At 40.9% G+C, this 25,651-nt stretch overlaps 1 protein-coding gene and 1 long non-coding RNA gene across 5 annotated transcripts in view; one reads left to right on the top strand and one right to left on the bottom strand.

Annotated features, from left to right (window-relative positions):
- SLC1A2 (solute carrier family 1 member 2) overlaps positions 1–25,651 on the bottom strand; it is a 179,632-nt gene that overhangs the window by 63,021 nt on the left and 90,960 nt on the right. For all 4 annotated transcript variants that reach the window (XM_007497323.2, XM_007497326.3, XM_007497324.3 and 1 more), the window contains exons 2-4: positions 13,585–13,724; positions 5,208–5,360; positions 2,505–2,755 (exon numbers count right to left, since the gene is read on the bottom strand). In XM_007497323.2, coding sequence (XP_007497385.1) covers positions 2,505–2,755; positions 5,208–5,360; positions 13,585–13,724 — 544 coding nt within the window. The remainder of the gene's footprint in view (positions 1–2,504; positions 2,756–5,207; positions 5,361–13,584; positions 13,725–25,651) is intronic.
- LOC130454995 (uncharacterized) lies at positions 194–22,076 on the top strand. The gene is made up of 4 exons (XR_008912755.1): positions 194–420; positions 19,552–19,931; positions 20,035–20,238; positions 21,890–22,076. It is a non-coding gene; the product is annotated as an uncharacterized LOC130454995 (long non-coding RNA).

Below are 25,651 nucleotides of genomic sequence, written 5' to 3'. Positions count from 1 at the left end.
AGAAAAAAAATACATTTATAAAACCACATAAGTTTCATTCATTTTATAAAGAAACCCAACTAACACCATTCCCCTCCCCACTCACCCTAGCCTGGGAAAAGGATTGTGTTACAGGGTCTTAACATTGTTGATGTCATAGGCAGGACATAGGTCCTGCATTTGCTGCCTCATTTAAGGGTCAATGAAATGAGGCAGCAAATGTCTTAGTGTCCCTCCAGACATACCACTGTGCCAAGAACACACTCTGCTAGAATAATACAGCCTCAAGGATCCCTTCCCCCCTACCTTTCCAATCCATCTCCAGCCCTTGGAGTCAGGTCTGATTCAAGTTCCAAGGAGTACAATGATAGCAAAGCAAAGCAAAGCTTGAACATACTCTTTTCCAGTGGAGACAATCAAGGACTTGGAATCTTTTATAAGGTACAGGGAGTAGCAGGAGTGGACTTTGGGGCCCTGAGTTCAGCTGGTCAGAGGAGGATATAATGATCCTAAGGTTGAGGGGTCAACTCCCAGAGGGATTTCACAAGTTGTAACTGAGGAACAGTCTTTCTCATTCACAGTTTTTTGTAAACACAGACCTCTGGCCAAATGAGAGAAGGGGTTCAAGATAGTGTTTATGATAAAATGATGACACCCACTTCCCTCTGCATCTCACACCTCTTTACTGGAAAGAAAATGTCAGAGTTTATGGCTGACCAAGAGTGGGCGATGAGTGTTTCCTTCATGGCAGTAGGAAGCCACAGAATTAGGACACGAGTTCATGTAGGGAGGAGGAGGACCCGAATATGTCCTTGTCTACCCCTTCTCCCACCCCCACAACCATCCACCCCATCCAGCTTCCAGGAACCACCATCCCAGATCCCAGGCTAGCATAATGGAGATAATTTGGGAAAGATCTAAGAATGGACTTGGCCATTACACTTGGTAGAGTAAACCAAGCCATATGGCAGCCTACTAATTGCTGGAATCTGAGTGTTTTTGCTCAGAAAGATAAAACTGCCTGTGCCGAGGGGGGCCTGCTGGAATTCCTCTATCACACTCCATGATGCAGGTATCAGAAAAGTTATAGGCACTTGGGGCAACCAGATGGCTCAATGGACAGAGTGCCATGCCTAGAGATGAGAGATTCTGGGTTCAAATTTGGCATCAGATACTGCCTAGCTGTGTTACCTTGGGTAAGTACTTAACTCCAATTGCCCAGCCCTTACTGCTCTTCTGTCTTGGAACTGGTACTTAGGACTGATTCTAAGATAGAAGGTAAGGGTTTAAAAATGTTTTGAGTTCTTGAATATCTTTAGTCTCAGGTGACAGGGCTCCTATGGGTTATTGAATAATAATATCTGACAATTTGGGAGCACTTAGAATGAAAGACTTAGAGACTGGGGGGCCTTCAGAGGGCATTTAGTCCAACCCCCTCATTTTACAGATGAGGAAATTGAGGCCAGGGAGATGAAGGACCCAAAGGAATCTTAAAAGTTTAAGAAGTATTTAATTCTTCTCATATACACATATACACACATATATTAGGTCATTTGAACCTCATGGCAACCCTGTGAAGTACGCACTTCAGGTATTACCCCCATTTTATAGATAAGGATCAGAAAAGTAAATTGATCATCCAGGATCATCCAGGATCAGAAAAGTAAACTGACTTGCTTCTAGTTCCATAACCAATAAGTGAAAAGAGGCAAAATTTGAACTCAAGTCTTTCCCAAGTCCAGCATTCTATAACACTCTGACATTTTGCCTCTCACTGAAAGGACACTGAATGAAAGGATGATAAAATGTGCCCTCACTGGCACAGAGCATGGGACAGTTGTGTCCTTTAAAAGAGGAAGGACAAGAAAGTACATCAAAGATTGAGAACATCTTAAGGCAGTCAGATGGGCCAAGAAAAGTTCAGGAGAGGAGACAGAAAGGGAATGGAGGGAGGGAGGGAGGGAGAAAGAGAAAGAGGAAGAGGAAGAGAAAGAAAAAGAGAAAGGGAAAGGGAAAGGGAAAGGGAAAGGGACAGGGAAAGGGAAAGAGATTTGGAGAGGGAGGCAGACAGAGAGAGAGAAAAGGGGAGAAAGAAACAAGTTTAGAGAGACAGAGGTCAAAGAAATCAAGGAAGAAAGAGTTAGAGACAGGGAGGAGAAACAGACAGACAGACAAAGAGATAGAGATAGACAGATATGTGTGTGTGTATACATATATATAGAGAGAGAGATGATAGAAACAAGGACAGAGAGATCAAAGAGATCAAGGAAGAGTCAGGCAGAGAAAGGGAGGGGGAGGGAGGGAAAGAGGAAAAGAAAGAGAGAGAGAAAGAGAGAGAGAGAGAGAGATGATAGAAAGAAACAAGAATAGAGAGAGAAATCAAAGAAGTCAAGGAAGACAGACAGAGAGGAGAAATCACAACATGGGACATCCATTAGTTTTCATTAACAGAATCTCAGGGACAACCTCTCTATATTTGCAAGAAGACCAAAATTCCATGGGGGAAAAGGAGCTTTTGGGGTTACCTGTTGGAAACATGCTTGGACAAGGTTTTCAGGGAACAGGTTTCGAATAAGGTCAAGGAAGGCATCCAGGCTGGACACTTCATCATTCTTCTTGCCAGGCCCCAGCTGCTTCTTCAGTTTAGGGTTTCCTGGATGGATGGCTAAGACCAAAATGACCCCTAGGACTGCTGCAATGATGGTGGTGGACATGTAGTAGACCATGGCTCGTGTGCCCAATCGGCCACTGGCTTTTGCATCCAAGCCAGAGAGACCTAGAGACAAAAGAAGTTCAGCTGGTTAAACTCTGACCTGATCCATTCTGGTTATCTGTCCTTGACTATGCCATTCATTTCCAATGAAATGACATTCATTATTTTCTAATTAACCCAAACTGGAAGAGGTAATAAATGCTCTTTTTTGGGGAGAAAATTTTTTATTTAATTAGTTAATTTAGAATAGTTTTCCATGATTATAAGATTCATGTTCTTTACTTCCCCTCTCCCCACCTTCCGTAGCTGATGAGCAATTCCACTGGGTTTTACATGTGTCATTGATCCAGACCTATTTCCATATTATTGATATTTGCACTAGGGTGATCATTTAGAGTCTACTTCCCCAATCATATCCCCATCGACCCATGTGATCAAGCAATTGTTTTTCTTCTGTGTTTCTGCTCCCACAGTTCTTCCTCTGGATGTGGATAGTGAGTGTTCTTTCTCATAAGTCACTCTGAATTGTTCTAGAACATTGCATTGCTACTAATGGAGAAGTCCATTACATTCAATTGTACCACAGTGTATCAGTCCCTGTGGATAATGTTCTTGTGGTTCTGCTCCTCTCACTCTGTGCCACTTCCTGGTGGTTGTTCCAGTCTCCATGGAATTCCTCCACTTTATAAATATTTTTGTACAAGTCTTTTTCCTTATTATCTCTTTGGGGTACAAACCCAGCAGTGCTATGGCTGGATCAAAGGGCAGAGAGTCTTTTAGTGCCCTTTGGGCATAGTTCCAAATTGCCCTCCAGAATGGTTAGATCAATTCACAACTCAACCAGCAATGAATTAGTGTCCCTACTTTGCCACATCCCCTCCAGCATTCATTACTTTCCACAGCTATCATGTTGGCCAATCTGCTAGGTGTGAGGTGATACCTCAGAGTTGTTTTGATTTGCATCTCTCTGATTATAAGAGATTTAGAACACTTTTTCATGTGCTTATTAATAGTTTTGATTTCTTTGGCTGAAAACTGCCTATTCATGTCCCTTGTCCATTTATCAATTGGAGAATGGCTTGATTTTTTTGTACAATTGATTTAGTTCCTTATAAATTTGAGTAATTAGACCTTTGTCAGAGGTTTCTTTTTTCCCCTATTGTGTTATTTCCCTTCTAATTTTGGTTACATTGGTTTTGTTTGTATAAAACTTTTTAAATGTAATGTAATCAAATTTATTTATTTTATATTTTGCAATATTTTTCTAAGTCTTGCTTGGTCTTAAAATCTTTCCTTTCCCAAAGATCTTATAAGTATACTATTCTGTGTTCACCTAATTTACATATAGTTTCCTTCTTTATATTCAATTCATTCATCCATTCTGAGTTTATCTTGGTGTAGAGTGTAAGATGTTGATCTATACCTAATCTCCCCCATATTGTTTTCCAATTTTCCAAGCAGTTTTTGTCAAAAAGTGAATTTTTGTCAATAAATGCTTTGGATCACATAAATAGGATAAAAAAGAACATTGACGGGCTAGAACAATGACCTAAATAAAACAAAGTGAAATTTAATACAAACGGATATCAGGTCCTACACCTGTGCACTGTAAAAAAATAGACTCGAATACAGGACTACAATCCCCACAAGCCTTTGCTCCACTTCCCCAAAATGCTTTGTAATCTCACGCAATTCTGAGGTGGTCCGAGATCGAGGAAGGATTTAAGTTGGTGGCAAAGGTTTTTGGCTCTCTTTTCTCTCTTTTGGACTTCCGTTTTGGAGCAGAGGCGTCTCTTCCATGATGTGAGGTTATTTTGCCTAGGCCTCTGGCCTAGGCACATGTTTCTTACTTATATATTATTTAATCCTTAATCCTTAATAAACCTCTAAAAAAATATAATACTCCTTGCAGAGAGAAACTAATTTCTACCTGTCTCAGTCTCCCCATATTCCCTAATTTTAATCTTTACAGCACCAGAAATTCAACTCCACAAATTCAAGATGAGGATGATGGTTCCCAAAAGTATACATGAAGAAGATCTAGGCTTTCTAAGAGGACTGCAGGTTTAATATGCATCAATAGTATTATGACAGTATTACTGTCATCATAGCCTACTTTGAGGGATAGCAAGTCTAGGACTAGGAGGTCATATTCCAGTTCTATCTTTCCTTCTCTGTTCAGAAAAAATAGAAAATTTGAATCCAGATTTGAACTCAAGTCCTTCTAACTTCAGGCCTAGAAGTCTGTGCACTGCACCATCTAGATCTTTGATTGTATGAACTGTAATTTGGGGTAGAAGACATTGTCTTTGTTTCTTAAAGGAAGCAATGATCACCCAGATTGGGTAGATGACTTCTCTGCCATAATTCAGTGACTTACTCAGACCTGACTTCAGTTTCCCTGACAAAGTTAGTCAATACAAGAGAACATGACTTATTCACCAACTGGTTGCTATATTTGAATTCCATTCCAATCTGGAGTTCATGGTAAGTGCCCAGAGCTCATGTGTCTCACCTGTGATTAAGCTGGAGATGATTAAAGGGAGAATGAGCATTTTTAACATTCTCATGAGAATGTCTCCTGGGAATGCTATTAACATGACCACATCGGGGTGGATGGGAGATGCCAAGCGAAGAAGACCTCCACATACTGCTCCCAGGATGACACCTGCAAGGGAGAAAAAAGAAGAAGAAATCAGCAGAGTTTTTGTCCCCAAAGACCACCTTCCAGAGAGTCCTGGTTCACCTTCATCTTGGCTTTTTATGATGGGGATAATGAGGTGGTACAAACTCAACTCCAGGAGGAAAACTGCCTCATCGGTGCTCCTAGACCTGAAGAAGTCAAATTCTCTTGCTTTAATCACTCTGGAAATTAGGCCTGGGAGAGTCCTTCAGAGTGTACTCAAAAATTATTTCTGAGATCAGTTATTTAGTCATTAAATTCCCAGAGAGTGTAAGTGTGATAGACCCAGAGAGAAAAATGTAGCTCTCATTCCACCTCCACTGTCCACCTCAAACCAAAGACAGGGAGGTGGGAAGACAGAGGGAAAAGTATTTTTAGTATTTCTCCAGGATTACTCCTTTTTTTAATTGGCCATCAGTGCTGCCTTGGTACATGAAATATTTGTGAAAAAAGACTTAGTTAAAAAAAATATATATATATACAGTGTGTCAAATAATCCAAAAAAGCCTTCTCTAGTGCAGTGAAGGGAAGGGGAGAGGGAAATACCTGGGAACTTTAATGTAACACAAGTTAATTCTTTTTAAACACTTATCTTTGATCTTGGAATCAATACTATGTATTGGTTCCAAGGCAGAAGAGTGATAAGGACTAGGCAATGGGGGTTAAGTGACTTGTCCAGGGTCATACAGCTAGGAAGTTGAAATAATATTTGAACCCAGGACCTCCTATCTCTATGCCTGGCTCTCAATCCACTGAGCCAACTGGATGCCTATTAATTAATTAATTTAAAAAAAAAAAAAGAAAGAACACTGCCTATGGAGTTAGAGAACCTGAGTTCAAATCCCATCTCCAACACTTGCAAGGTGGGAGTCTCTGAGCCATTCACTTCCCTCCCTGTCCCCTCAAGCTCCTCCTCTATACAATGAGAGAATTGCACTGGGGGATCACTGAGGACCTTTCTAGTTCTTGAACTCTGATCTTATGCTAATGATATTAAAGGATATTTTTAAATTTTCAAAGCAAATGTAAACACAAGCTCATTTGAAGTTATATAGACACATATATATAGAGAGGGAGAACCAGAGCCAGAGATGTAAGGAGAGACAAAAAGCAAGAAAGATAGGCAGACAGACATACCTATATATAAAATAGATATACTATATAAATATATGTAATATATAATCTATAAATGTATATGATATCAAATATAAACATCTGTACTATCTAAATATATCATATATTATATATATATATAATGGATGGGGTTAGTATCTTTGATTTCATTGATAAGGAACTCCTAATGTGGAAATGCCTTCCAGCAATTGAACCACTCTGATCCAACAAGCATTCATTAAATACTGACAACATGCTAGAGCCTATTCAAGGCACATGAAGAATTTCAAGGATCATACATAGTTGAAAGGTATCTCTTGGGTCATTTAGCTCCTCATTTTCTAGATGAAACCGAGACTCAGAGAATTAGTCACCTCTCCAAGGCGATTAGGTAGGAAGTATCAAAGGTGGGATTTGAACCCATGTTCTGTGATTCAAGAGTCAGGGATGGATCCTTCCATAGTGCCTCTCTCCTGGAATTGTGGGGTAAGGCAGACTGTGCCAAGATGATTATTTGAGAAAGGAGGGAACATTGGTGAGGGAGGGGGATTAAGTAAGGCTTTCTGTAGACCCTAGAGCTGAGTCCTGAAGGAAGTAAGGGGGACATAGAGGCAGCGTAGAAGAAGCATGGTGGATGCTGGGCTGTAATTTAGAATGTTGGAGAGTTGCCTGGCGCAGCCTGATGGTATATGACTTACCTAAAGTCATATACCTACCTACCATGGGTTAGAGGTAGGATTTACTTGAACCCAGGTACTGCTGATTCCAAGGCAGGCTCCCTCTTTCCACTATGCCCTATTTTTACTTATCTCTTACATCTAACCCGATTCTCCGACTTCATATTTCAGGAATAGTAGAGTCAGAAAAAAATGGCATTTGTTTATTATTGTTGAGTTTTTTTATTGTTGTTGTTTAGGGGGAGTGGACAGGTAAGAACCGTTGGGAAATGGTGGCAGGTTCCTCTAGACTGGAACCACAATCAGACACTTGGATTTTTGGACTGTTTCACCCCAACTGCTTGTGAGTTTACAGTTAACTGCCCAAGACCACATCAGAAACCACAAGGAACGGCTGGCTCTTTGCTATGGCCAAAAAAATCCCCTGCAACAATCCCAAACAAGAAGTTCCTAACATTGACTTTAGGAATGAGTGTCAAAGCCTGCTGGTTGTAGACAGAAGTTTGGAGAGGTAGAGTGTTTGGAGGTTTGTAGGCATCTAAATATATTCCCTACTCTTTCTCCCATCCCCTTTCAGTCTGAAAAATGGAAAATCCCATTTATTCAGAGATGCACGAAGTCCTCAGTGACCCATGGAAAATCCATCCAAGAACACAAATCTAATGTCTCTGTTCTGAGTGAACTCATTAGAGGTCGTCCTCCATTTCCCCAGCCAATGAAGCCCCAAGCAGCTGAGCTCCAGGATGGCCAAGGAACAGATGGGTGTGATGAGTCTACTGTGCAGAGCTTCTTAAGGGAGAAATGAAACAGATGGAGAAGTTATACAAGCGTTTATTCTGGGGAGAGCAAGTGATGGCAGGCAGTGGGAGCTGACCCAAAACCATTTACTCTGAAGTACTCAGTCCAATGCTGACTAGACAAATTGTAGTTAATAATCTCTAAGTAAAAGAACCCATTTTCATGGCCCTATGGCTGGAAGATCCGAGAAGGTCTCAAGACCATCTAACCTAAACTCCTAATTTCACAAATGAGGTAAGTGAAGCCGAGAGTGGGAAACAACTTGTTTTAGACATCCAACTAATTAGTCATTAGATACTATATGAAGAGCTTAGAGATAACATCTAAGTTCAAGTCCTTAATGTTAAAGAAGTGGAAATTGAGGCTATTACACAAGTTACTTGCTCATTGGTCATACAACCAGTAAAATATGGGATCATATTTGGAGCTCAAAGGGAGCTCAGAGACCATCCAATGCAACCCCCCTCATTTTATAGATAAGAGAACTGAGGTCTAGAGAGGGTAAGCAACTCATTCAAGGGCCATAGGTAGTCCAGTAGTCAGAAGAAAGGTTTGAACCTAGGTCCCATAAATTCTGGAAGGTCGTTATCTATTGGCTATGCTATAGCTTAGCAAAACTTGTTTTCTACTCTATTCACCTAGTTTCTAAGACTAGTCCTTGAAAAGAGACAGATGTTTGTTTCAAAGGAGACCCTTCCTCAGTGAGTTGGCCACCATTTTCTAAGGTGACAAATTGATCCAATTTAGCATCCTGTTTGGAGAAGGCTGGATGAGGCCTTAGAACAACTAGGTGGGTAGAGCGCTGAGTCTGAAGTCAGAAACACTTGAATTCAAACCCAGCCACACATACTTAATGGCTGTGTGACCTTGGGCAAGTCTCTTCATCTTGTTTGCCTCAATTTCCTCATCTGCCCAATGAGCTGGAGAAGGAAATGGCAAACCACTGCAATATCTTTGCCAAGAAAACTCCCAAATGGGGTCACAAAGGATTGGATATGACTGAAATACGACTGAACAAGAGATGAGAACTTGGGATCCCTACAAGGGAACAGTGGACCTTTGTTGAGCATGCCTCTGTTTCTGGTAGGTTTGTTGATGAATTTTTTGAGGAAGAGAGTGATTTGTGGAGCAATCCAAAAGAATCTAACCACGAGTGTCTAAACCTACATTTGTATAACAGATTATCTGCTATTTGAAAAACAGGAAGCTGGAATTCAACCTTCATGTTCTTGACTCCATACTTAGAAAAGAGATAGCCTGACTGAAGTTTTTACTGGTCCTTCAGAATCCCAAAGGTTAAAGTTCTGTTGTTTTGAACTAAGTAAAAGCCTAATTACAGATGCTGTCATGAAAAAAAGTATCATAGCTGTGATATATAGCCTTTCTCCTTCAATATTGACAATACCATCCATATAGCCCCTCTTACAAAGATGTCATGATTTGACCATTGAACAAACTGAATCCACAAACCATTAGGGTGCAGTATGCTCCCGGCTCTTATCATGCAGTCTACATATTAAGTCCCATAAGGATTATTTCTTTTCTTTTCTTTTCTTTTTTTCTTTTTTTTTTGGTTTAAACATTATTTTATTTGGTCATTTTCAAACGTTATTCATTAGAAACAAAGATCAGCTTTTTTCCCTCCCCCCTCTCCTCAACCCTACCATTGGCGATGCGTGATTCCTCTGGGTATCACATGTGTCCTCAACCCGAGCCCATTTCCATGCTAATGGTTTCCTGAGTAGGGTGTTCATTCAGAGATTCAGAGTATCCCCTCCACCCCTGTAGTCAAACTGTTGTCCTTCCTCCCTGTTTTTACTCCCACAGTTTGTCCTCTGCTTGTGGGTAATGTTTTTTTTTCTCCTTGATCCCTGCAGATTGTTCAGGGATATTGCATTGAGACTAATGGAGAAGTCCATTACATTCAATTGTACCACAATGTATCAGTCTCTGTGTATAGTGATTTCCTGGTTCTGCTCCTCTCGCTCTGCATCACTTCCTGGAGGTTGTTCCAGTCTCCATGGAACTTCTCCACTTTATTATTCCTTTTAGCACAATAGTATTCCATCACCAACATATACCACAATTTGTTCAGCCATTCCCCAATTGAAGGGCATCCCCTCATTTTCCAATTTTGGGCCACCACAAAGAGCGCAGCCATGAATATTCTTGTACAAGTCTTTTTCCTTATTATCTCTTTGGGGTACAAACCCAGCAGTGCTATGGCTGGATCAAAGGGCAGACAGTCTTTTAGTGCCCTTTGGGCATAGTTCCAAATTGCCCTCCAGAACGGTTGGATCAATTCACAACTCCACCAGCAATGAATTAATGTCCCCACTTTGCCACATCCCCTTCTGCATTCATTACTTTCCATAGCTGTCATGTTAGCCAATCTGCTAGGTGTGAGGTGATAATACCTCAGAGTTGTTTTGATTTGCATCTCTCTGATTATCAGAGATTTAGAGCACTTTTTCATGTGCTTATTAATAGTTTTGATTTCTTTGGCTGAAAACTGCCTATTCATGTCCCTTGTCCATTTATCAATTGGAGAATGGCTTGATTTTTTGTACAATTGGTTTAGCTCTTTGTAAATTTGAGTAATTAGACCTTTGTCAGAGGTTTTTGTAATGAAGATTGTTTCCCAATTTGTTGCTTCCCTTCTAATTTTGGTTACATTGGTTTTGTTTGTACAAAACCTTTTTAATTTGACCTAGTCAAAATTATTTATTTTACATTTTGTGACTCTTTCTATGTCTTGCTTGGTTTTAAAATCTTTCCCTTCCCAAAGGTCTGACATATATACTATTCTGTGTTTGCCTAATTTACTTATAGTTTCCTTCTTTATATTCAAGTCATTCACCCATTCTGAGTTTATCTTGGAGTAGGGTGTGAGGTGTTGATCCATACCTAATCTCTTCCATCTGTCTTTCAGTTTTCCCAGCAGTTTTTGTCAAATAGTGGATTTTTGTCCCAAAAGCTGGGATCTTTGGGTTTGTCATAGACTGTCTCCATAAGGATGACTTCAATGGCTTATTTTTTATTCAAGTCTAAGTTTTTCTCTTTTGAGCATTGGATAAATTCCATCATGATCTTATTTTCTTACATTTAAATAATGCTTCTACTAATGTTTTAAGTAAAAAGCTGGATGAGTAAGTATAGTACTTTGACTTATTCTGAAAGGATATTGTATGACTATCCCTGTTAGAGAAAGAAACTATTACTCCAAGTAACTCTATATAGTAAAAGTATTTGAACACTTTTCAGTACTTCAATGAGTCAGGAGGGATTTCCTCCAACAGGGCAAATAGCAGCTTTTCTCTGGCCACCAAGCCAATGGGACTCTTGACCACATCCTTCTAGGCGGGTGGCATCCCCTGAGGTATCAGGGCAGGGGAACCTGACAGGCAGGAGACCTGGCTGGAGTTCTCTGGACATCATGTAGACACCAATGGAGCACACGGACTAGCCATTGATTGTTCTTTGTTTTTGATTATGCAACTGGCTGTCTATTTCTTCTCCCAGCCATTTACCTCTCTTCTGCTTGGTCTCTTGTGCAATCCTTTCTGGGGAACAGCACACCAGGCTCCTATTCCTGACTTCCACGTGCCTTTCCATTGCCCTTGGGGTGACCCAAATTTTAAAACATGCATATAACGGAATATGTCTTCTGCACAGGAAATGCCACATATGGAGAATCAAAGAGAATTGAGGGAAATGTTGGAAAAGATAATAATGCAGGATGAAGAAAGAATTACCATAACAACAAAAGACACACTTAACAACAACCAGGCAAGATGCATGTACACATACACATACTCATGCAAACATACAAACCCAATAATAACACCATTAACAAAACATGAAAAGAATTCACCGGAGAAAGAAATTCGAAAGGAACATGAAAACAGATGAGCTGCTTTTGTTATTGTTATTTTTATTATTAAACCCTTATCTTCTGCCTTATTGGTTCTAAGACAGAAGAGTGGTAAGGGCTAGACAATGGAGGTTAAGTGACTTACCCAGGATCACACAGCTGGGAAGTGTCTGAGCCAAATTTGAACCCAGAACCTCTCATTTTTAGGACCAGCTTCTCAATCCACTGAGCTACCCAGCTGCCTACTTTTGTTATTATTTTTAATATTAATGTACATTAAAAAAATTGTAAAATGTCAACCAGGTAGGAGAATAAAATGATTGTCAGCTTGGGAGTGGGTGGGCATATTTTCAATCAGATGAAGTCTTGTGAACCCCTAAAATCAGATCAATTAGAAAACATCTTATTCTTCCCACCCCATGTCCTAGGGAGAACTCTGAAGCATGAACAACCTGGGACTTAAAAGAGGCTAGAAACTCATGTTAATTCTCTTTGAACCAATCGAATGAGAATACATAAAAATGCTATTCAATTCCTGCCATTTTGCTAGGGATAAAAATCAAACAAGGTAACATTTGTGTCGTATTTCTTATTCTCTAAGACCTGTGCTATCCCTGGGGATAGAAAAACAAAAATGAATTATACCCGCCCTCATGGAACTTATTGTATTGGATTTCTTACGGTAGGGATCTACAGTCTGAAGCCTGTGAACTTGTGATTTTATACACAAAAGCACACAATATACACAATCATATACAATCATTATATAACATCATGACATTTTATTCTATATTGTATTATTCTATTGCAATTATATTATGTAATATATGCATATTATATATTTTCAAGCTTATAGACTTCTCAGAAGACTTTTTAAAAGAATAAAATAGATTATGAAAAGAACTGATAATACTGAAATGCAGTTATCAATGGATATGTGCATATACACAAATATTGATAATAGTTATCAGTATATGCATATATATAATTATTTCCATCTGATTCATTTCCATTGCAATATTCTATATTTTATATTCTATAGGGAAAACCATTATTCTGAGAAGTCTATAAGCTTTCCTGAACTACAGAAGGGGTCCATAACATACAATGTGTTTAAGAATCCTACCATCAGCTTATTCCCCTGCTTCTCTAATGAAGAAACTGAACCAAGAAGGTAAAAGATTTGAACACAAAGGTTGCAAGTGACAGTTTGGTATTTAAACCCTAGTCCTTTGAATCAATTATCTCATCTGTGAAATGGGTGCCATTCTTATCCCCTTCTTAAAGATGAGGAAATTGAACTAAGGAGGTAAGTGATTTTATCCAGGATCACTTCAAAAGTAGGATCCCTTTAGGCACTTAGGTGACAGAGTAGATAGAATGCTAGCCCTGAAGTCAGGAAGACCTGGGTTCAAATCTGACCTCAGAGACTAACTAGCTAGGTGATCTTGAGCAAGTCACTTTGCTTCTCTCTGCCTCAGTTTCTCCCTCTGTAAAATGGGCATAATACTAGTACCTGACTCCCAGGGTTGTTGGGAGGATTAAATGAGAGAATAATTATAAAGTGTTTAGCATGGTGCTTTATTATATGTATATATAATATATAAATGTGAGTCATTTTATTATTAACAAATTCTCATGGATGGCTATTCTTTCTGGGGATGAGTCATCCCTCTCCCTGTAATTCAGTGCCTTTTCCCTCTGATCAGGCCAGGTAAGAAGTGAAGGTTCTACATCCAAGACGTACCAAATACTGTCAGAGAAAGCAGAAGGTTCTTCCCGAGATTGTCCCAGATCCTCAGGCACAAGTTTCTGCGTTTAGGTTCTTCTGAGCTCAGATGACTCTCATGCATCCGGACTTCGACTTGCTTGGGCATATTGTTGGCACTGTAACAGAAGTGGAGAATTTAGTCTGTAGATGTGTCCAGGGAGATCAGGATGAGAGGCAGGAGGTACAAAACAAGGGGGAGGAGGCGCTCTCTCTTTTTTCTCAACCATATCTAACCAGGAGCCTGGTATTAGGTGCCAGGGCATCAACTGACCCATGAGACCCAACTTAAGAAATCAACTGGCCCATGGGACTCTGAGCATTTCCTTCCTTCCTTCCTTCCTTCCTTCCTTCCTTCCTTCCTTCCTTCCTTCCTTCCTTCCTTCCTTCCTTTCTTCCTTCCTTCCTTTCTTCCTTCCTTCCTTCCTTCCTTCCTTCCTTCCTTCCTTCCTTCCTTCCTTCCTTCCTTCCTTCCTTCCTTCCTTCCTTCCTTCCTTCCTTCCTTTCTTCCTTTTTTAAACCTTTATCTTCTGTCTTAGAATGCATACTAAGTATCAGTGCCAGGGCTGAAAAGTGGTAAGGGCTAGGCAATTGGGGTTAATTGACTTGCCCCATTTTATAGATGAGGAAACTGCGGCAACAGAGATTCAGTGATTTGTCTAGGGTGGTACAGCTAGGTGTCCGAGACAGAATTTGAACTCAGGTCTTCCTGTCTCCAGGTTGGGCTCTATCCAAGGTGCTAGCTTCCCCAACAACCACTTAGCATGGGGCTAAGGATATAAAGACAGAAACTAATCATCCCCTGCCCCCAAGGAGCTTACATTTTCCTGGAGAGGAATGATATATGGAGATAAATACATACAAAATTCATGCCAAGAATTTCTGGAAAGCACTAACACATGGATGGATCTCCTAGAAGGGTGACACTAGAGCTGAGCCTTGACTGCAGCTTGGGATTCCAAGAGTCAGTGCTGAGGGGAGAGAGTGTGCCAGGCACAGGGGACAGTTTTGCAAAGGTGCACAGGTGGGATTCTTTGAGAATAGCCAGAGCAATCACCCTGAAGTGTACAGTGTCCACCCTGTCTATTTCTATTTGTGTCTGGTCAGTCCCCCATTCTGGGGATATTCTTCCTCCCGATCTCCACTCCTGGCTTGCTTTAAGTCCCAGCTAAAATCCTGCCTTCTACAAGAAGCCTTTCCTCATCCCCCTTAATTCTAGCACCTTCAACTGATCTAGATCTATAGTTTGTCTGTGGGGGCATCTAGGTGGTACAATAGATAGCGTCACCAGTCAGGAAGACTCAAAATCTGGCTAAGACACTGACTAACTGTGTGACCCTAGGCAAGTCACTTGATCCCTGTTTGCCTCAGTTTCCTCATCTGTAAAATGAACTGGAGAAGGACATCTAAAACCACTCCAGTATCTTTTCCAAGAGAATCCCAAATGGAGTCACGAAGAGCTGGACATGATGGAAACCTGAATGACGTATATTTTGTTAGGTTATGGTGGTTTCCGTGCCATCTCCCCTGTTAGACTGGGAGCTAGCTACTGGAGGGCAGGGGTCGGGGACTGTCCATCATCTATGTTTGGTATCCCCAGTCCTTAATCTGATGCTTGACACACAGTAGACTTTACATAAATATTTATTTATCGGCTAACTCCATCAGTATGATGCTGCCTTCCAAAGACAACTGCTTTGTTAACGGAAAACTTTGAACAAGGCGATGATTTGCTTAAACTTTAGCCTCTCTGTTGCATTATTTAAACAGCTGAGTCCATCGGGAAATCATGGCACGTTTCTTCTTTTTTTAACCCACGTCCTGTGACTCATTTATTTAACTGAAAGTTTGTTCGCAAGCAACACCCGTTCTGCAAAACATCCTTTGGGGCTCGGAAGAAGAGGGGGATGGCGGGAAGCGGCTCAGGCTGCTGCTAAGTTTGAGACTATTTGTAGCTGAGCTCAAAGATCCTGCTTTTTATTAGCATTCGATGTCTCCCCCTCTGCCAAGAAGAGCCTCTAATAATAGCCTTATTAGATGCAGCGTCTGTTCCAGATTTCCTGCCTTTAACACTTCAGCTCTCCCTCACTGGATGTGAAATTTCTCTCTCACTTCTTCAGTCAGGGAGGTGGCCCCCAAAAAGTGTTTCCCAGGGGAATCCACCAAGCAACTGATGGACTTGCCCAGGGGGTGGCAAATGGGAATTACCCCTCCCCTCCCCAGTGCCCCTCAAACTTCCCCACCTCAGGAGCCAACAGCCTGGGGATGCAAGGGAAAGAAGGTTGGTAGGATTGGCTTCAAGGCTCTGGCCCAGAAAATGTCCCATTTAGAAAAGGGTCTGGAGTCTCAGGGAAGGAGATGAGGGGGGACTTCCCCACCTTGGGAAAAAGAAGGGCAGTTGTCAGTTGGAGAAAAGAATCCTGGAAACTTTCATGAGCATGAGCCCCAGGATGCTGGGACTGTTAGGTTTCAACAGGAGTGAATTTTCCTTCTTCTCTAAAGAATCCCCAGAGGGACTTTTAAAGGACCACTGTTTTGTTCATTTTGGCAGGCTCCTCAGTCCCTCTAGAATATCTACAGTTTCTCATCATACTTCTATCCATTGTGGGAGAGAGTCACCCTCCTCCTTAACCTCCTGAAAATTAGCTCATCAATGCCTAGAATGGAGATGTCCAAAAAGTTTCTTGCTCTTGCTCCTAAGAGCTGAGCTGACCACATTAGAATATAAATGGAAGTGGGCAGCTGGGTAGCTCTGTGGATTGAGAGCCAGATCTAGAGATGTGAGATTCTAGGTTCAAATCTGGCCTCATATTTCCCAACTGTGCGACCCTGGGCAAGTCACTTAACCCCCATCGCCTAGCCCTTACTGCTCTTCTGTCTTGGAACCAAAACATAGTATTGATTCCAAAACAGAAGATAAGGATTTTACATGTGTGTGTGTGTGTGTGTGTGTGTGTGTGTGTGTGTGTGTGTGTGTAATTGGGTACATTTAACAAAATCAATCAAAATATGATAAAACATAGATAATGTTCATTTGGAGTTTTCAGAGTCAAAATGTGGTCTGCAGAAATTCTTGGGTACAGTTTAGTGATTCCCCTCTATTAGCTTAGCAAATCGTTTGACCCCACTGCTGTTAGATGTCCGTTGAAGGTGAGATGGTCTCTCTAAGCTCACTTCTGTGATTATTGAGCATTGAAGGCAGGCAGGGATAGGCTGCCAGTTCTCTTTTCTCCAGCCCATTATTGGTCATAAAGGACATGATCTATAGATAGTCAAAGCATCCTCCGCACTAATGAAATCCTAGATCTAGTTCCTTCCAACTTGCCCCACTTCACCTCCATTATATTTATCCAAATCCAAACTAAATCTTTTCCACTCAACACTGGCACATTTTGCTCCATGAGGGCATGGACTGGGCTATCTATTATATCTCTGTATCTCTACCATCTAGAACAGTGGCCAACACATTAGCAAGTATTCTATAATTTCACAGGAAAAGACGAAAGCTAATTACTTTGCCCTGTGGTCCTAGACTGATTGTATCATTTTCTTAGAATGAGGAACACTGATATCTGCTACCCATGGAGGGAGGGAGAGGGAATGGGGATCAGATAATCAATCAATAATCATTGATTAAGCATTGAATTTTTGCCAGATCACCAAGAGTCAAACACAACTGAAACTATTGAACAAAAGTGCTCTTGAACAAGTCACTGACTACCTTTGTGCCTCAGTTTCCTCTGATATAAATTGGGGATCATAATAATTATAAAGATTATTTCACATAATTGGGGGGGGGGGTGGAGAGTACTTGGTAAATCTCAGCTTGTTCTATACAGATGTTCCCTAGGTAGAAGGGAAGGAAAGGCAATTTCTGTTCATCAAGGCATCAGCATGCCCTAAAATATGACAAGTATCAGTGAGCAAAGTGAAGTTTTTTTAAAAATCATGGGCTTTAAACCCAGTGCAATTGTGCGCTGGCTATGGGAAGAGATGGTGGGAGGGGAGAGAAAGAATATGATTCTTGTAACCAAGGAATAATGTTCTAAATTGACTTAAATAAAATTTTCAAAAAAAAATTCTTCAAATTTTAAATAAAAATAAATAAATAAAAATCATGGGTTTTAAGAGCTCAATAAGGGCATCAAGAGCTCAAGAAGATGGTAGAAGAGGGAAAATAATAGTAGTTTCACCCCCATTGCCCAGCTGTTATAGCTCTTCTGCCTTGGATCCAATACTTAATATTGATTCTAAGACAGAAGGTAAGGGTCTAAAAAATCATTTCTTCCTCACTTTCATTCCCCAAAGAGTTTTCATTTATGTGGTTTTCATGTATTGATATTTATCATTTTAGAAATTAAGGCTAAATACTAAAAATTAGTATTATTATGAAAATAATGCTGACTTCGTAGATGCCTTAAAAGGGTCTTAAGGACCCTCAGAGGTTTCTGGATCACATTTTAAGAACTGCTAGAATATAGGTCATAGTTTTATTTTTTAATTGAAAATTGTTATTTAATTAATTAATTTAGAATATTTTTCCATGGTTCCATGATTCATGTTCTTTCCCTCCCTTCCTTCCCCCATAGACAATGAGCAATTCCACTGGGTTTTACATGTGTCATTGATCAATTCGGTCATAGTTTTAGATACAAGGGTTCTTTTTTCAAGGACCATGGGGTCCTTTGACAGTCTGATAAAACCCATGGATCCCTTCTTGAAATGATATATCTTTAAAATGGTTTTAAACCTTTACCTTCTGTCTTTGAATTGATACTAAATATTGGTTCCAAGGCAGAAGAGTAATAAGGGCTAGGCACTTGGGGTTAAGTGACTTGCCCAGGGTCACACAGCTAAAGAATTATCTGAGGACAGATTTGAACCCAGGACTTCCCATCTCAGTCTGACTCTCTATCCGTTGTACCACCTAGCTTCCCTAATAGAAATAACACCAATGTTAAAAGGCATCCAAGCTTGGATTTACTGAAGGAGAACACATGAAGCAACATACTTCTTTCACCTTTGTAGAGAGGTGGTAGACCATGGATTTGCAATGGTACATATGCCATCAGTCACAGCTATGATGTCTACGGGTTTGCTAAACAGTTTTTCTTTTTCATAATTTGGTATACATTAATAAATGATTGTAATATTTGGGAAAATAAGATATCTATAAAGATATTTTAAGGCCACAGTATCTGGATCTCTCCACTCATATATACCAAGTCTTCCCCCCTCTTTCAGTTTACTCTAAGTGTAACAAAAATCTCCTTATTTCTTTCTATATTTCCTGAGACCTACTATAATCCCTTCCATGCAGGAGGAACTTAGGATCTTAGATCCAAAGCTGAAAGTAGTCTCAGCCATCTATTTCAATTTCCTCATTTTACAGAAAAGGAAACTTTGGTCCATCAGTCATAGTTAGCAAGGGGAAAAGGCAGAATTTGAATCCAAGTCCTTTCATTCCACAGTAATATCTACAGTAATAGAAGGGTTGGCTCAGGGGAAAACCTCAGGGCACTTGTCCAGAGTTCAGGGTCAGTGAAAAGGCTCCCATCAGAGGTTCCCTTAGTCCTAAGGAATAGGACTGACATCTAAGGGAGATGGGAGGGGGGTGGAAGGATGAGTATGAGGAAGGAGGGGAAAGAATAAAGGGAAGAGGAAGGAAGAAGGAGGAAAAGGAGGGAGAAGTGGGGAAGAAGCCAAGAGCTCCTGAGTGATGCTAGAGGTATCACTTGGAAGAGTGAATAAAAAGTGGGAAGAGAAGCAGGGATGATTCTTCATCCCTAATGGTAGGGTCAGGGGTTGTTGCCCCCTCCACCCCCTCTGAGACTGCTCAAGCCCAAAGAATTTCCATCCCTGTTCTCCCTCCAGACATCCCTCCTATAGATGGGCTCAAAGCCCAGTCCAGCTTCCTCCACTGACTCGTGTTCCATTCTCTGCCAGCCAAAATTTCTGCAGGACATCAAAAAAGAATCCGGTTCAGGACACAGATCAAGACGCGTGCCTCTGAAGGGTCAGTTCCAGTCCTCTTATGGCTCAACATCTAAGGCTCAGAATCTCAAAACCTTTGAAACGTGCCCCTTTCAGCCAGCGAAGTGTGTGTACCTCTGGGAAGGGAACAGTAAATAATGTGGATGATAGCACACTTGTCCCAGCCTTGAGGTTCTTCTCACAGCTCCCAGGACTTGGAAGCCCTCATCCTCTCTCTGATAAGGGGAGAGATAATCCCTCCTTGGCAAGGACTAAAAAAGCAGGTTAATTAGCAGTTCTTCTCTGCACCTGGCAGATGGCAAGCTAAAAAGCCAGTAGTGGGTACCCTCCAGGTACGTTAGTCACATCTCATCATTCTTTTTCTCAAGTTAAATCCTCTCTTTTCACCAAGTTAAGCAAATGAGGCTAATAATCCTGCTTCATTCTCCCTTTCAGGAAGAAGTGTCCTGTTCCTATTTTATTTTTAAAGCCCTACTTTCTAACAAAGTTGAACTTAAACCTGAGCTCAAGTATATTATCACTAACCACAAAGTAAGATCAATCAGGGAGGGTTTTTGGAGGAGGAGGAGAAAAGAGGAAGAAGTGTTTGAAGAGGAGAAAATAGAATAAGCAGAGAAAGAGGCGGAGACCATCTACAAGGTATGATTTCAAGAATACCAGAAAGTGTTGCCTGCTCTCCAAATGCGCCTGCCTCTCTCTCTCTCTCTCTCTCTCTCTCTCTCTCTCTCTCTCTCTCTCTCTCTCTCTCTCTCTCTCTCTCTCTCTCTCTCTCTCTTCTCCCCCCTTCCCCCTACCTCAATGAAGCCAGAAGTTTCTTAGGGTTTAGTTGTGCCTGGGTTAAATCTGTGTGGAAATCAGAGAATCTCACAATTGGAAGAGAGTTCAGAAGACATGTAGTCCAGCCTGTATATGAACAAGAAATGCCTTCTCCAACTGGCCCAGACCAATGGTCATTGACATCCCACTTTTGGGCAAGTCCATTTCTTGTGACTTCTTTCTATGTTGCCATCTTTGTTCGTTTGTTTCAGTCCTATCTGACTCTTCGTGACTCCATTTGGGGTTTTCTTGGCAAAGACACTGGAGTGGTTTGCATCAACCCTAAATCTGACTAAAATTTTTCCACCCATTGCTCCCAGATCTTCCCCCTGGGGCCAAGAAGAACAAGCCTAATCACGCCCCCCCCACCACCACCATACATCAACCTTTAAACACTTGAAGAGCCCTAACAACAGCCTTCTCCTCCCTAAACCTCTTCCCCAGTCTTCCCTTTTCTAGGCTAAGTATCCTTGGTCCCTTCATCTGATCTTTATATGACATGGAATAAAGACCCTTTGACACCCTAGTTGGCTTCTTCTTGATTCTCTCCATTGTCTTTTCTAAGCAAGATTGAACAATGGGTAGATCACTGGGACTGGTGTCAGGAAGAGCTGAGTTAAAATCTAGTTTCAGATACTTGCTAACTATGTAACCCTGAGTAGGTCACTTCATCCTTATAGGCTCAGTTTCCTCATCTGTAAAATGAGCTGGAGAAAGAAATGGCCAACTGCTCCAATATATTAGCTGTGTGACCCTGAGCAAGTTACTTCACCCGGTTTGCCTCAGTTTTCTCATCTATAAAATGAGCCAAACAAGGAAACAGCAAACAACTCCAGAATCGTTGCCAAGAAAATTCCAAGTGGGATCACAAAAAGTCAGATAAGGCTGAAAAAGGCTAAACAAACACATAAAACACCAGATGTGATCTGACTTGGGGAAAGAACAGATGGACTATGACCACCCCACTTCAGTAGTCTTCCAGTAGCCAATCAGATTTCCACTCCTTCCATAGATGCAGATTAATAACTTGCCTTAGAGAGTTGTCTGGGAGGATGGAGAGATTAATTGACCTGTCCATGGCCACATAGTCAGTACATGTCAGAGAAACGCCTTAAACTGAGATCTTCCTAACTCAAATCCTGGTTCCATTGCCCATCTCCTCATTCTCTTGTTCCTTTGAATGCAGCAGAGGAGGAAGCAGAATTAATTCCCGTCCTCTCAGTGGTATTAGCATCTTATTGGACCCTGTTCTGAGAGCACAGTTTGAGTAGGTAAAAGAGGGCAGCAGGAGGAAGGGTATGGTGGAATCATAGAGTAATGGATGATAGAAGCAATCAGAAGAAGGGTCAACCAGAGGAAATTATGAACAGTGGACCCTAGTGTCTACATCTTTAAAATGAGGGGGCTATTTCCATGGCTTAGATTCCCAAGATCTTTTCTAAGTCTATTAATTACATTTTAATTAATTTTCTAGCCAGAAGAAATTACTGTAAAGTCAGAAAGGATCTCAAAGTACATCAAGAGAGGGAATGCACACACCAATGAATGAAAGATTGGCCCAAGTATGGAGGGCAGTTCAAGAGATGCGGTGAGAATGATTTATTTGGATTAAATCATTCTATAAATTAAAGAGAGCGATTTCTTTATTGGAGGAGTAAATTGAACAATTTCCCATCCTTCAGGTTTTACCACACCCTAACCACATTATTGGTAGAGCTCACTATTTTTTTCTCCCAAAGTATCTTCAAGCCCAATGGGATCCTTCTGGTCCTACCACTTCTGCCCACTCTTGCAATCTGTCTGTCCTCAACTGGAAATTCTCCAATAGTTGCAAGGTACTTCTCCATCCCACTCGCAAGCCTCTTTTGGAATGGAAAACAGAGTACGATGGGGAGGATGCTGATTCTTTCACTGGAAAGTGGCCAGAAATGTATCCTACCATCCAACATCCCTGCCAAAAGTAACCAATGAGTCCAGTGACTACAAGTGGTCAAGGTTTGTTTTTGTTTTTTATTGGGCTTTTCCAGTAGGACCACAACTTCCCAAACATCCCAAAGTGGTAATGGTCCGCCTTGCTGAGAATAATGTGTCCCTTATTGGATCATCAATCCCACTTCCTGCCTGAGTGGTTGGGTTGGAGGCTCTCCAGTCCAAGAACTATGTAGAGCATAACAGTTGGACCCCAGTTAACTTGTAAGTGTCTGAAGAAAACCACATGATTGATCACATGACATGATTGGGAATTTCAACTTTAAATGATCACTCTACTGAAAATAGTAATAACATGGAAATAGGTTTGGAACAGTGACACTGTGGAACTGCTTGTCGACTCTGGGAGGGAGGAGGAGGGGAGGGAAAGAACATGAATCATGTAACCATGGAAAAATATTCTAAATAAATAAATATTTTTAAAAAATAAGCTCTCTACTGGGGCTGGATTCCCATCCAGGCTATTAAGGTTATTTAAAAGACCAGGTCAAAGAAGTAGAACACGACAGGGTCCGTGCTTTACTCAGCATTTTTGTAGTCCTCAGTCAGTCAATAAATTTCATTTAAGCACTTACTTTCTGCCAGATACTGTGCTAAACACCAAATATACAAATAAAGGTAAAAAAGAAAAAAACAGTTCCTGCTCCAAGGAGCTACAATCTAATGGGACTGAGCGCATAAAGGGGAGGAAGTGAGTAATAGGAAGATCACTGAAACTGGAGTTGGGAGTTTGGGCTCTGCTACACTGACTCATTTGACCCTGGGCAAATCGTTTGACTTTTTCACGCCTTAATTTCCTCAACTAGAAAATGGGAATCATACTAAGGCCAGTGTCTGCCAGAGCAGGTGCTTAATAAATGCTTGTCAATTGATTGACTATTGGATCATCTATTTAGAGCTGAAATGGATTTTGGCATCCATTGGGGTCTATTTTACAGAAAATAATACTGAGGCACAGGGCTGTGTAACTTGCACGAAGTCACACAGATAGAGGGAGAGGCAGAATTTGAACCTAATTCCCATATATCCAAAGCTGAGTCTGTTTTCTCTACACCATATTGACAATTGCTCACAATTCAACAATTCATTTTAGGCAAGACTAATTTTTTAAGAATCTTTACCTTCCATCTTAGAATAGACACTAAATATTGCTTCTAAGGCAGAAGAGGGTAAAGGCTAGGTAACTGAGGTAAAATGACTTGCCCAGGATCACACAGGCTACATCTACATCAATGCACCCAATTTTCCAGTCACAGGTGGGAAAACATAAAGGCAGAGCAATTGGAATCTCAGCTCCCCACCAGGGAAAGGAAAGGCATTCATGAATTTGGTGTCTGAACTCTGGGCAGGAGGGAGTCATTGAAAGCTTTGCAGGGCATCTGAAGTGGGGCAAGAGTTCCACTGGCTTCTCTGCCCATTGACAGCTCCTGACCTCTGGGACAGCATCCCCCAGAGCCATGACTGAATCCAGACTAACCTCCTGAGTCATGATCCAGGCTCGCCACATCTGCCTCCTCTAGGCTCTCCAAGGAAGCCTGGGCAGCTAGAGCCAGTCACAGCACCTCTGTAAAGGAAATGCAGCCCTCTGTCCAACAAGATAATGCACCCAAAGAACTCTGCAAAACCTCAAAGGGATCTATAAATACAAACTCTTGCTCCTATGGTTATTGGTCTACATCTTCTCCTCTTAGTGCAATGGAGTTCAGAAAGACCTGGGCTTAGCACAAAGTTCTGTCTTGTCCTCTCCTCTCTTCTTTTCTCTTCTCTTCTACCTGTAAGGGTGATGTCTGTCTTAAAATTAACACCAAGTATTGGTTCCAAGGCAGAAGAGCAGTAGGGACTAGATAATTGGGGTTGTGACTTGCCCAGGTTCACCCAGCTAGGAAAATACCTGAATCCAGATTTGAACACAGGACCTCCTGACTCCAGGTCTGGCTCTCCATCCACTGTACTACCTGGCTGCCTCTCATCCTATTCTTTTCTATTCATAAATGGATACAATGACAATCATTGAGAAGAATGGTATGTAAGCCCATATTCTATAGAACATGAGCTCCTCAAGGGGAGGCATAAAAGCTTGCTGATTGTCAAGACTTCAGTATCCCGGAACAATTAAATGGCCACTCACTTAAACAACTGTTCATAAGGATGCTTATAATTACTCAACAGTGCAATAGAAAGACAGATGAAGGAGAAGCTAGGTGGCTCAGTGGATAGAGAGTCAGGTCCAGAGATGGGAGGTCCCAAGTTCAAATCTGGATTCAGATACTTCCCAGCTAAGTGACCCTAAAAAAATCACTTAAACCCAATTATCTAGCCCTTACCATTCTTTTGCCTTGGAAACAATACACAGTATTGACTCTAAGATGGAAGGTAAGGGGTTAAGTAAATAAATAATTATTATTAGGCAATGGAAGAATCGAAATATGAGAGACGTATTGGTTTAGACCTGGAAAGGAGTTTAGAGTCCAGAGTCATAGGCAATTAGGTGGTCTTGTGAATAGAATGCCAGATTTGGAGTTAGAAAGATCTATATTCAGATCTTGCCTCAGATACTGACTAGACAGATGAGTTACCTTGGACAAGTCATTTAACCACTGTCAACTTCAGAATTCTCACCTATAAAGCAAGATTAATCATAACACCTACCTCCTGAGGGTGTTGTGAGGATGAAAAAATAATATTTTAAAGCAATTTATAAATTTTAACATACTATATATTATTAATTTAATTTATTTTTGGTACTTTATTTTTTATTGACTTTTATTTTTTAATCTTTTTTCCATGGTTACATGATTTTTGTTGTCTTCCTCTCCTCTTCTCTTCCTGCTCCCAGAGCTGACAAGCAATTTCACTGGGTTATACATATATATAATTATTTTAAGCCAGTCCCCTCATTTTAAAGATAGGAAAATTGAGGCTGAGAGGGGTTAAATCCCTAGTCCAGGGTCATACATGACCATAAATGCTGTACTTTGAACTCACATTCTCTGACCTCAAATGTAATGTTCTGTTTACTGACCATCTCTGAGGAAAGACTAAATGCAGGAAGTGGCGCCTGAGCTGTGCTTTTGAAGGCAGCCCTTCCTAATTCTACTTTGCTATGCAACATCTCCAACAACAACGCAGTTACCTTGAGTTATCACCTGGGAAATCATACAGCAAACCAGTGGAAAATTAAATTTTAATTGACACATTTTTAAAAGACTAGAGACGCTTTGTGGCATAGTCACAGAAAGCTGACCTT

Source organism: Monodelphis domestica, chromosome 6 (genome assembly GCF_027887165.1).
Source record: "Monodelphis domestica isolate mMonDom1 chromosome 6, mMonDom1.pri, whole genome shotgun sequence".
In the NCBI taxonomy this organism is placed as follows: domain Eukaryota; kingdom Metazoa; phylum Chordata; class Mammalia; order Didelphimorphia; family Didelphidae; genus Monodelphis; species Monodelphis domestica.
Note: the sequence above shows the minus strand (reverse complement) of the source record. Positions and strands in the feature narration are given on the sequence as shown.